The following is a 12,974-nucleotide window of genomic DNA, read 5'->3' as shown; positions in this document are numbered from 1 at the left end:
GTGAATTCATCAGCCTTGCATAACGCAAGCCTCAGCACCGCATAAACACTTGGCCCATCGTATAGTCCATCGTATAGCTCTTACACTTCATCGCCCAACTCCATCGTTTAGTTAATCTCTCGTTGTCGCTTAACATCCAGCCCTCTCGCTGTTGCCAATTGTCTAGCGCCTTTGCCCATCATATAGCTCCATCGTCTAGTGATCTCTCACTGTTAACGATCTTGCTGTCGCTCATCATCTAGCGTGTCCGCTTATCGTGTAACGCCATCGTCTTGCGTCCGCGTCTATCGCGTAACACCCATCATCTAGTGCTTCGCCTATCATGTAGCGCTCACGTCTATCGCCCAGCACTCGCGCCCAACGCATCGTCTAGCGTCTACGCTTATCGTTTAGCGCCCAAGCTCATCGCTTAGCGCTATCATCCAGTGCTATCGTCTAGCTCTTATGTTGATCGTGTAATGCCATTGCCTATCGTGTAGTGCTATCGTTTAGCGTCGCTTGTAGCTACACAATTGCCTGCCCAGCACCTTACGCTCAATGTCTAGCTCTCTCGCTCTCGCTCACGTAGCCTCAACACATGAGCAACCTTTGGGCAATGCCTCTTGCCAACGCTTTGGCCAATATGCGTCCAAACCTCACAAGCTCAACGCATGGTTGTCCTTGGTTTTAATGCTTAACTCCTTTTAACCTATACAAACTTAGCCTCATCTCATGTGTTTAATGTTTCCTAACACCACACGCATGGTTTCTTTTTTACTTCATACTTAGCCAAATTTCAACACTTAGAAATTTTCTTTCTCTTCAACATAGGATTTAACTTATACTTAGTTAATTCTCTCAATTACCTGCTTAATTAAGGAAATTGAAATCCAAGTTTCACATACCATGAGAAAAATGTGTAATCTGAGAGCTTAAAAAAAGTGACTAGAACATTACATCGTAAAGAGATCCTTAAGGATCGAGGTTGAATCTTCTCGAAGAATGAGAGAAGGATAAGAAAATAAATGGCAATCATAAAGAGCTGACCAATGAAGGAGATGATGAGGTTCTAGAGATGAAAATGAAGCTTAATAAGTTCAAACCAGCATAAATGAAACTCATATTGAAATTTCAATGGAAGATCACTCGAAGTCAACCCAATCATGAAGCAATCATTATGTCACAAGTATCACTGATGAGCTAGAGCTAAAAGACTTCTAGAAGGATTAAATGCTTGCTTTGAAGATAAGTTTCCAGCCAATGATGAAGAGTGGCAATCATTGAAGCTTTAAGAGTCATTTGGTTACTCAAAAGTTGTTGGACTGGTAGCAGCACGTAGCGAAAGCGACGAGGATCGATAAGCACTCTAATTCATTAATTTGGCAGAAAAGAAAACATGCTCAAACAGAGTTTAATGGGTTTCAAGACATACCTTTGAAGAACCGTTGAAATCTTGATTTTCAATTGTTAAATCCTCCAAATCTTTGTGTAGACCACCACAAGATCTTCCTTACTATTCTCTTGGTGCTCTAGATTGAGTTGTAGAACTCAAAATAAGCTGGAATCAAAGGGAATTTGGAGAAAGCTCACTGCAACAACCCAAAATGAAGAACATCTTTTTCTACCTGAATTTTTCAGAAAAATTCATTCAGTTGCCTTCCTTCAACTTCACTCCAATCTCTTCAATATATTGAAGACAATTATGTAAACAGATTTGCTGCATGGGATGCAGCTCAAGCTTGGAGTAAATGAAGGTTGAAGAAGTGAGTTCTTTGTGAGCTAGTTGAAGATGAAGATGAAAAATCTAATTTTTCATTTTGTATTTTTCTATTTCCAAAATCCAAAATTGATTTTAAAATCATATTTTATTTCTAAAATCAAAATTTATTAATTTTACAAATTAATTTCATAAATTAATTTTCTAATAAAATTAATAAACAATTATTTAAACAATTTAAATAATTCTAATTAATTTAATATCTAATATTAAATTAATTTTTACACAAATTCATATTCATATATTTAAATCATATTTAAATATATATTCTCCAATTCCGTTTGATTCTAATTTGAACGTTTCAAATTAACTTATCACGCTACTCTATATCTAATCCATTTTCGAGCTAGTAGGGGGGGACCTTTTGGACCTACAGATCATGGACTCCAACGATCCGAGATTAATCGGTTAAACTCATTAGACCGATATAACCCCCATTCATTAACTAATGGGTCACTCCACTGAAGCCCATAGTTTAACTCCCCTCACTGTAAATATGTTATATTCATTCGTATAACCATGATTAGTAAGTCAACCTTTCACATGTTGTTCGTAATAATGGTTGGGTCAATCTTTATTTTACCCCCAAAATTACCTCTTATTCCTTAAGTCCCAGTAATCTCCTAATGAACAATTGTTTTGTGATCTGATCAACAAAACCGAGTCCTTCTCGGGCCAATGAGAGGGCGAGGCCCCTTGTTCAAGACCCAGAATCAGCATTTAAGGAAACAACCTCTCTATTGTCCCTAAAGTGGGTAGGAGTGAATTATGTCTTGTACCCTATATTCCCAACTATCTATCTAGTCTTACCCAGGAAATGGGAGGTTTATTGAGCTGGCGCTGTTGAGCCAACCCTCACCTATGCAAATCTAAGGATAATTCCAAATAAATAGGAGTTCATAGTTAGCTCAGGATTAAGGTCAAGTTACCTAGGTCATCACTTTGAAATAGTGAGTCTTAAACAGTAAACAACGTTATAAAGTAAAAGTGACTAATTTCGTGGTCTGATCTTGTACAAACCCTTCTGCACAAAGACACCCTCACTTCTCATGTCCCAACATGAATGAATTAGTATCACTTCGTTCGTAGCACTTTACAACTTCTATAACTACAGAGCGGACCACATCCAATAATGTTACCAGAATAAGGTACCCAACTGTATTCATAAACTATAGATCATTTTGACTATTTACTCGAACCTGATCCACCTTTATGTCCCCACATAAAGTTCAAGTACTTATCCAATAGTCAAGGGACTTTCAGGTTTATTGGATTATCAAGCAATAAATCTATTCAATAACACCTTTATTGAATTTTCAGAATAAGTTCCATTGTTTACAAACCACGAGTTTTAGGACATAAAACCTAACAAAAGTCATAATGAATTTGAAAATTCAGATTCATTTATATTATTAATGTCCTATGTATCTATTTAATTTATGTATTTTCATTTATAAAAGGTTCTCGTGCTGACTCTGGGACTTGAACAATGGGGCCCTACCCTCTCACTAGCTTGAGAGGGACATGGTTTCTAGTTGGACCTCTCTCAACACCGAAGCATTACTAAGACCCACATCTTCCTCAATGGTAACCCCCCCAATAGGCCCGAAACTTACGTCGTTAATAAGCTTCGAGTCTAATCACAAGAAAATTTGTGAAATCACCGAATTACTCCTATTACTACTAAAACGTAGTGACAGTGGTAAGTGCAGGGTCGAACCACAGAGAAACGAAGAATTAATTTCTTTTTTAGTTAGATTTGACCGTAGAAAAACAGTAAAAACGGGGGTTTGGTTTTTTGTTTTAAAATTGAAAACATGCACGAAAAGGAAAATGCAAGGGATATACGGAACGATAATGGATTCATCTAGTTCTCGGATCAAGTAGTCATTCAATGTAAATCAAATAATTGTTTTCAGCCAAAATATCATGTATTCGAACTATGTATGCATAGGTACCCAATAGATGCGAATTAATTAATCTCTACAAAGGCCGAAATCAATTAATCTAAACCAATCGAGCATCCTAATTCGTAATTAAGGTTGGAAAGATCGTGTTCTAACTAACTTACATGCTTCTAGATGCAATTGGGTCCTCGACGGCCATAAAGAACTAGAAATATATGCATTAAGGACAATGATTCAACTATGTTAATTAAGTGTCAGGAAAGCCATGTTCAAATAATCAATTTATTCTTTAAATCTAGATTAAACGTGTGATGCAAAGATTCAAGGTCGGCCTATAAACCTAAGTATACTCATATAATCTGTGCTACAAGGGTAAATTCAAAGCATGGACAATTACAAATATGCATGCGAGCTTGAATTTAACTAGCTAAGACATGCGATCATGATAGAGGCATCAATCCAACACATAAAAGTAAGTCTAAATTAAACAAGATTAACATAATTCTAATTTAAAGCACAAAATTTAAGAGAAAACTCATCAAAATAAAAGAACGCTTTATCTAAGAACTAAACAAAAGATTACCTCATCGATTCATAGACAAACTAATGGGATACAAACCAAAACACATCCATAATCCAAAAATAAATAAACTAAACTAAAAATACTAAAAATTGAAGGAAAAGGAAGAAAGATGAAATCTAACTTCGGTCTCCATCAAATTGGCATTCTGAGTCCAGCATACTTTGACCTAGGGCTGAGGAGGAGTATTTATAGAAATCATCGCAGCATTGCAACGCTAGAAACAACGTTGCAATGCTCGACTCAAAGCCATCAGCGTCAGGAAAATGTTGCAATGCTGGCGTTGTGCCAAACCTGGAGCATCACAACGCTGCCCGTTGCAACAAGGCTATTGTCTTATAGCGGCGGACGAGTGTTGGGGCTTCTTATGATTTGAGCGTTGCGACGCTGGTCAAGGCCATTTTGGTTTTTTCAACTCCTTTGAATCCCGGATGCTCGAATTAACTCCAAATTAACTCTGATTAGCTTTAAATCCCCAATTCTACCTTTTGGTTGCTCGATACCAACAAAATAGAAAAATAAACACGTAAAATCCAATAACGAGCTCGAATTAAGTTAGGAATAAAAACTCTTTTTTAGAGCTATTAACCCCCCATCCCCCCCTCCCCTCCCCTCCCCTCCCATCTTAACAAACACCAGAGGAAAAACAAATGCGAATGGAGGAAACAAGTCCTCTTTCCAGTCTCTACTCTGTTGGGAATGTCTTAGAACTCACAGTTTGTGTTAAACATTCTATCTTATCAATAATAATGACATGTTGATTTTGCATCTTATTATGAAAATCCAATAAACGTATCCTTGGCTATAGTTTGAATGTTGTAACTTTATGTAGTGACATAAACAGGATCAAGTTGACAGTATATAGCCTAAATGGTCTAATAAGTATATGGATGAATTTGAGTATCTCATCCTGGTAACACTATTGGATGTGGCCCACTCTATAATTGTTACAAGAATTTGTAAGGTGCTACAAACGATGTGATCTACAAATCGTTCATGTTGAGACATGAGAATATGGGCATCCTATGCAATGAGTTTGCATATAGACTAGACCACGAAAATAGTCACTTTTTTTTATAACGTCCGTTTACTGTTAAAACTGACTATTTCATTTATTATATAACCTAAGTTAACTCGATCTTAATCTTGAGCTAACTATGAACTCTTGTTTGTTCAGAATTATTCTTTGATTTGCAAATGGTGAGAGTAGTCCAACAACACTGCTCAATAAGCTTACCATTTTGGGGATAAGACTGAATGAATAGCTGGGGATATAGCCTTGCAAGATGGAATTTACTCCTACCCTATTTAGGGTTAGCAGATAGGTTGTTCTCAAGTACTGACTCCAGGTCTTGAACAATCGGGGCCCACCTTCTCATGATAGAGAAAGGATTTGTTTCATAGAGATTATAAATCAGAACTGTTCATTAGAGGATCAGTAGGAACTTAAGGAACAAGATGTAGTCACAAGGGTAAAACGGTATTTTTGACTTAGCTGTGATTACGAACAACTTGTGAAGGATCGACTTACTGATTATGATTATTAGATGGACATAATATATCTACAGTGAGGGGAGTTCAACTATGGGCTATAGTGGAGTGTCCCATTAGTTAACGAATGGAGGTTAAATCGGACTAATGAGTTTAACCGATTAACCTCGAATCGTTGGAGCCCATGCTCTGTAGGTCCCCCTACTAGCTCGTAAATGGATAAGCTTTAGGGGAGCTTGAGAAATTAATTTGAAACGTTCAAATTAAACGGAACAAGCGAATAAATATTTAAATATATAAAAATGATTATTGTGTAAAAATTAATTTAATATTTGATATTAGATTAATTAATTTTAAATTAATTTTAAAAAAATCAAATTTTGAATTAAATGATTTAAAATCATTTTTGGTTAAAAAAAAAAAAGAATGGAAATTCGTTTGCATGTTGCACAAAAATGAAAAATGGGTTTTTTCCATTATCATTATCTTTATGCTCACACAAAAAACATTATCTTCTCTACTTTAATTTTTCAAACATGAGTTGCAAGCCATGCATTCCATCTCTTTGCATGTTCATCTATTATATATAAAGAAGAGCGGAGTTGTTGGAGTGAAGGATAATACAGAATTTCGAGAGATTTTTCTGAAGAAGAAGTTGTCTTCTTCAGTCGGGCTGCTGTGAATTTATCTAGTTTTTTCACATCTTCAAGCTGTTCTTGAGTCCCACAACTCTGCCTAAAGCTCCAAGAGCATAGCAGGAAAGACTTTGAGGTGGTTCACATTGATAACAAGTGAAGACAGCAGTTGAATATACGTTTTCTTGGAGAGTTCATCAAAGGTATGTTCAGAAAACCCACCTTTTTTTAGAAAAGAATGCTTTAGTTTTTGCTAAAATTAGTGAATTAGAAAGCTTATGGATCATTGATACTTCCACTGCATGTTGTTTAACTCTTACATACTCAACGTCCCAATCGACACCAAAAATCTCTTAGAAAGACAAAAACTCTTCTTACCTAAAGAGTGAAGCCTACTAGCCACCCAAACTAATCAACAAATGCATAACATTTCCAATCAACCCTACAACCACATGCCTCCAAGACCCTTTCACGACAAGATCCACGAACAGACCTGAATAGTCGGCGAGCAGACCACACAAATAGCTCTGACAATTAATGGACAAACGCTCCATGAGAACCACGCTCTGACAATTAATATTTTGTTTTAAAAATTCTATATATGAACTTTTTGTTAAAATAAGTGTAGTTCAACTATCATAAAGTATGTACAATAATCTCGAGATCTTAAGTTCAATTTCCTTTCCTTGATCTATATATTGTGAGAGAAAAAATATATATTTTATATAATGCAACGGTTGTTAATTAAATTGGGGTAAAATGAACTGTACAAGTCAAAACTAGAAGATCCGTTGGAAATCATATAAGTTTTTTCTTTTTTCTTTCTTTTTTTTTTCAAGGGAAGAAAATCAGAAAGTTGAGTGTAGAAGGGTCTGATGAAAGAGATCAAGTGGCGAATAAAAAAGTTCTGTATATTAATAGGAAGGAATTGCCAGCTCAAAGTCAGAGATCGCAATTCAATCCAACACGCAGTGGCGTCCCTTTGCCTTGCCTCGTTGGACCTCTGCAATTGAAACTCCCTCTTTACCGTTTCTCAACATTTCCCCCTTTTTGTCTTCCGCCGATCCTCCGCGACGCTTAATTCCCTTTTGTATTCGCTAATTCTTCCATTTTCTCTCCTGCCCGATCTCCTTTGTCCCACCGGAATGTCATACGCCTACCTTTTCAAGTACATCATCATTGGTGATACTGGTACGCCTTGGTATATACATGTTTTTTCGTTTTCGATCTGATTCCTCAATTGGGTCGCTGAGATTATGGCTTTATTTGTGCTTAATCAACGTGATCGATCTGTTTGTCTGATTTGATGATGTGAATGCTTTTCTGTTTGGTTTCTTCCTTCTTTAATTTGGGAATTACTGCGTTTGAGCTTTGAATTTGGATGCTGTTTGCTCTTTGTCGATTGATTGCGGGGATTGGAACTGAATTGTGTGTTGTATTCTCCAGGAGTTGGAAAATCATGTCTTCTTCTCCAGTTTACCGATAAGAGATTCCAGCCTGTTCATGACTTGACTATTGGTGTAGAATTTGGTGCGAGGATGATCACCATCGACAACAAACCAATCAAGTTGCAAATTTGGGATACGGTTAGTTATGTCTCTTCATTCTTTCTTTGTAATTTTCTTCGGAATTTCTGGTTTCAAGTCTCTAGATATTTAACTGTGCACTTGTCTATTGAATTGAATGAATTCTATTCTGGTTTATGGATTAGTATAGTATTTCACCTTATCTTGGATCCATTTAAAGGAAAATCATCTGCAATTGTACTAGAGACAAGCGGGTGATCTGCTGCTATAAGCTTAAATCTTAGTTCAAATAAAAGGCGCAAAGAATAGCTGATAGAACCAGGAAGCCTCCGTTCATTCTTACTCTATAGAGCCCATACTACTGTGTGACGTATATTGATGTTTAGAGATTTATTTTATCATCGTAACATGGCTTTGAATCAAAAAGAAAACTCTCTCCAATTTATTATGCAACACTTATACGTGCTCTAAGTTTGAATCTAAAAGAAAACTATCTCCAATTTATTGTGCAACACTTATACGTGCTCTTAGCGTAAGTGCTCTGCTTAAACATAGAGCAGACATGTATAACTCAGCATAATGGCAATTATTCAAAATTACGTTTTGTTCTGTGTGTAATGATGATCTTTATTGATCCAACGTTCTGTATTGCTCATTTTTGGTTATACATATTTTAATCAATAGTGGTACTGGTACAAATTTCATCCCTTGTACGCTTTCGATTTAGATTTGTCCTTCCATTTTATATGAATTTCATCAAGTTTTTCTAATTCTGAACTTTCCCAAAAATATTACAGGCTGGTCAAGAATCCTTCAGGTCTATTACGAGGTCCTACTATAGAGGGGCTGCTGGTGCATTGCTTGTCTATGACATCACGAGGTCTTGTTACCTCTTGGTTTCCCTTCTAACTTAATACCACTTTTGAGTTTTGACGTACGAATGATTTTGTACTTTAGTTATTTGTATTTGATGCCTTATGCAGCCTATGGTTTGTCACTGATGGTGTGTTTAACCAAGCTGATCAAGGTTGTTAAGTTTTAGCAGTTGGAATTAGTCTGTTGGTTACGCTTCAGTAAGAAATATTCATAGTTTAGGTTGTATTGTTGGGAATGCGACCAAAGTCCCACATTGGTTAGATAAGAGGAGGATCATGGGTATATAAGTGAAGATGACTATCTCCATTGGTATGAGGCCTTTCGGGGTGAAACAAAAAACAAAGCCATGAGGGTTTATGTCCAAAGTGGACAATATCATACCATCGTGGAGATAGTTTGAGGGTCTTGTCCTTATCAAGTGGTATCAGAGCCATGCTCCTGAATTAACCATGCTCGGTAGAACCCTCGTTGTCGAACAAAGATGTATAGTAGAGCCTTGGAAGTAGTCATGGTGTGATCCGTGGTATGCTCGGTGAAAAGGAGTTAGCCTAGATATGAGTTAGACGGATGAATGACTGTTTGAAGGGAGGCTCGGTGGTCCTTTGTTCGAGGGGAGAATTGCTGGGAATGCGACCAAAGTCCCACATTGGTTAGATAAGAGGAGGATCATGGGTATATAAGTGAGGATGACTATCTCCATTGGTATGAGGCCTTTTGGGGGTGAAACCAAAAACAAAACCATGAGGGTTTATGCCCAAAGTGGACAATATCATATCATTGTGGAGATAGTTTGAGGGTCTTGTCCCTATCAAGTGGTTGTATGCACTTCATTCCTGATTAAACAAAGTTCAATTCTCTGAGGCTACATGCATAACCAAGATTGGTATAAGAGTTGTTGGAAGATTTCTAAGTCTTTCGGTATCAGAGTTGTTGTCTTGTGTAGACATTGGGTTGTGATCGTTGCTATGTTAAGTTGTTAACCTGGCTGGTTAAGGCTGTTAAAGTTTTAGCCACTGGAGTTAGTTGGTTAGCTAGGCTTCAATTTGCTGCTTTATTGGTACATAAATTCATTGTTTTGGTAGTATGCAATTCATTCCTGATTTAATGAACCTTCAGCTGACACCAATTTTCTAGTGAATAAGTGAGGGGGACTTTTGAACTTCATCCTCCAAGTGGGCCTTTAGTATGCGGGATTATTGTTAGAAAGATATTTCAGAAACCAGGAGAGGATACTCCTATTCCTTTTGCAATTCATTATTGATCCTTAAACAGTTATCTTGAAGATGAAATATAATTCACCTGAGAATTTGTATGTTACCCTTGTACACATGTATATATATCTCTTTAATGAATAGAATACATTATTTTGATTCTCTCAAACCCTTTAGTATTTTACATGGTATAGGAGCGATAAGTCATATAGAGTTTTTTGTTAACCAGGGGACTTTTGAACCTTTAGATTTTGAAGTTTAGGACTCGTCCCGTTTGTATTTCAACTTGAGTTTGTGACACTGTGTGGCCTACACCTATTTCCATTGCCGCCGCATAACACCGACTAAATTGTGGTGTGGTGATCAAACAAGTCTTCATATCGTAGTTAATCAAGTATTTCATGAGCGAATGAAACACATTGAAATTGATTGTCATTTTATGAAGTGAGAATACAATCAGATTTGACATCCACTAGATATGTGGAGAATGAAAAGAGATTAGTAGATATCTTCACTAAAGCATTACATGGAGCACACATAAATTATCTTTTTAACAAGTTGAGCATGATTAATATATTTGTTCCAACTTTAGGTGAAGTATTAAAGTGTGCTTATTAGTATGGTTATGTTATTGTAAATATATCAGTCTTGTTTTCCTTTATGATCTTTTTACTCTCTCTTTGTACGCTTCTATGTATATATATATACACATTTTTTTAGTGAATGGAATACATTTAGCCTTGATTCTCACAAAACTCTTAGTGTTTTACAGACTCTAAATCACCCAAATCTATTCATGTAGGAAAGGGAAGAAGGGGGAACAAGTGATGTAAGTACGTGAGGATTGGCGGGCGTGTGTGTTTGATTCTTTGGTTAGTTATACGTTGTGAATGTTTGTTAGAGGGGAGTATTAAGGCCGCTTATGCAGAGAGGAGGGAATCTTTTTGCATTTTGCTCATTTGTAGCTTTGGGCATGGTGGAGAGGCGGGGAGCATTGTGATTGCCAAAACAGTAAATAGATAATTTGAAATCTGCCAATCCCTCAGTCTCGAGGAAATCTAGTAAAATTTTCAACAAAGTTTAATATGAATGTTTGACATTTCTTGGGTTAATTATGGTTTATATGAGAGGGGTAACCGGATAACTGATGCATGACCGTATATTTGTAGGTGCTCAGTCATGAGGAAATCTAGTAGTCTTATAGTTGTTAGTTTGTAGCACGATAACTTAAGCATGACAGTAGTTGTTAAAATAATCCGGTCAGTCACTCATCATCATGCTTTAAATTTCTTTAGTGAATGAGTATATTTGAGTTTTGTGGCTATCATGTTTTTCAGGAGGGAGACTTTTAATCACTTGGCTAGCTGGCTTGAAGATGCAAGACAACATGCTAATGCAAACATGACAATAATGCTGATAGGTAACAAGTGTGATCTTGCACACCGAAGGGCGGTCAGCACTGAGGAAGGGGAGCAATTTGCAAAGGAGCATGGCTTAATTTTTATGGAGGCCTCTGCTAAAACTGCTCAAAATGTTGAGGAGGTGATACAATAGACGTAAATTGCCTTTCACAAAATTTAAATTGGATGTTCATCTCTAAACGAAGAACATGACATAAGATATAACATTCATCTTTTTGATATATTGTAAACAATTCTCTGTCCCGCAATTTTTGTGATGATCAATAATTTTTAACAGGCATTCATTAAAACTGCTGCAACCATATATAAGAAGATCCAGGATGGAGTGTTTGATGTATCTAATGAGGTATGCAGTATACTTTTACTTCATGCTGCTAAATGTTTATGGAAGTATTTTAGTTTTACCATCGCATTTCCTCTTGCATGAGAGTTCTAGTTAGGGACAGATAATATTAATATGATATTAGTAAGGGGTATTATGGGTTAGCTAGTGATGGTTTGGTTATATAAAGAGGAGTTGGGCACCTTGGAGGGTGTGGAACATTTTGGGGAGAATTTCTATTCTGGGACTTTGGGAGAGAGATAACTCTCGCGGAAGGCTGCGGGTATATTACTTCTGTTTTGTGTTTCTGAGTTTTTTCTATTGAATTGAGTCTCATAGGTTGATCTGAGATTCATCTTTGTAGGGGGTTTCAGTTTTACTTTTGTTAATTGAACTTTTGGCTTCACTATTTAGTCATTTCTCGATTTGTGCATGTCATCCTTGTGCAGGGACCATGCTAACCGAACTGGTTACTTCACTATTTAGTCAAAATTCATTCAGCTGTTTAAATGACAGAATTTAGATTTTAGCTTCGATTGTAAGAATTTTTTATTAGTTTTTCTAAACGAGGGATGAATAGTGACGAGAATAATGTAAATCCATCTTATCTGCAGTCATATGGGATAAAAGTTGGATATGGTGGAATCCCAGGGCCATCAGGAGGCAGAGATGGTACTACAGCTCAATCTGGGGGTTGTTGCAGTTAAATCTTGCCACTCGATCTAGTTCAAGCTTTGATGTTCTCGCTAAATTCCTTTGTTAATTATGAGTGTCAGAAAACTCCCCCTCCCCCTCCCCCTCGAAAAAGAAGGGAAAAAAGGTAAACCCATAATAGTTTTATCAGGTATTTGTATAATCTCATTTGATGTGTTATGCTTTTTTTCTTCTTTTCAACAAGTTAACTCGATCATATTTTATTGTAAAGGTAAATTCATATTGGTGCATGTTATTTGTGACAAAACTGCATTCACTTTTATTGGTTAGTATATAATTTGTACCTGACGTTTTATATATCCAGCAAGATGAACAAACTCACATATTGATTTCTTTATCTTAAATCCATCCAAGTTTAGCTTAAAAGTTCTGAAGAAAGAATGCTTTTCTTTTTGTCATATCAAGGCTTTGCACAACATTCTTTTTGACATCAAGAATTGGGTTTTATTTTATTTTATTTATTTATTTTTTTTAACTGAGAAATCAGACTTGGGTTGATGAAAATACAGAGGTACAAAAGAGGAGCCTGAGATAG

At 36.4% G+C, this 12,974-nt stretch overlaps 1 protein-coding gene across 2 annotated transcripts; it reads left to right on the top strand.

Annotated features, from left to right (window-relative positions):
* The first annotated feature begins 7,205 nt into the window (after nt 1–7,205).
* On the top strand, nt 7,206–12,686 carry LOC120082733 (ras-related protein RABB1c). 2 transcript variants are annotated; one of them, XM_039038013.2, is made up of 7 exons: nt 7,206–7,560; nt 7,816–7,955; nt 8,693–8,775; nt 10,785–10,811; nt 11,320–11,524; nt 11,681–11,749; nt 12,340–12,686. In XM_039038013.2, the coding sequence occupies exons 1-7, from the start codon at nt 7,515–7,517 to the stop codon at nt 12,430–12,432; spliced, it is 663 nt and encodes a 220-aa protein (XP_038893941.1). In that variant the 5' UTR covers nt 7,206–7,514; the 3' UTR covers nt 12,433–12,686. The 2 variants fall into 2 exon arrangements, with proteins under 2 accessions (XP_038893941.1, XP_038893942.1); XM_039038014.2 differs by lacking the exon at nt 10,785–10,811.
* Nucleotides 12,687–12,974: the final 288 nt, after the last annotated feature.

This window comes from Benincasa hispida, chromosome 8, assembly GCF_027475165.1.
Source record: "Benincasa hispida cultivar pf3 chromosome 8, pf3_genome.v1.1, whole genome shotgun sequence".
Lineage (NCBI taxonomy): Eukaryota > Viridiplantae > Streptophyta > Magnoliopsida > Cucurbitales > Cucurbitaceae > Benincasa > Benincasa hispida.
The sequence above is the reverse complement of the archived record's forward strand: the minus strand, read 5'-3'. Positions and strand labels throughout refer to the sequence as shown.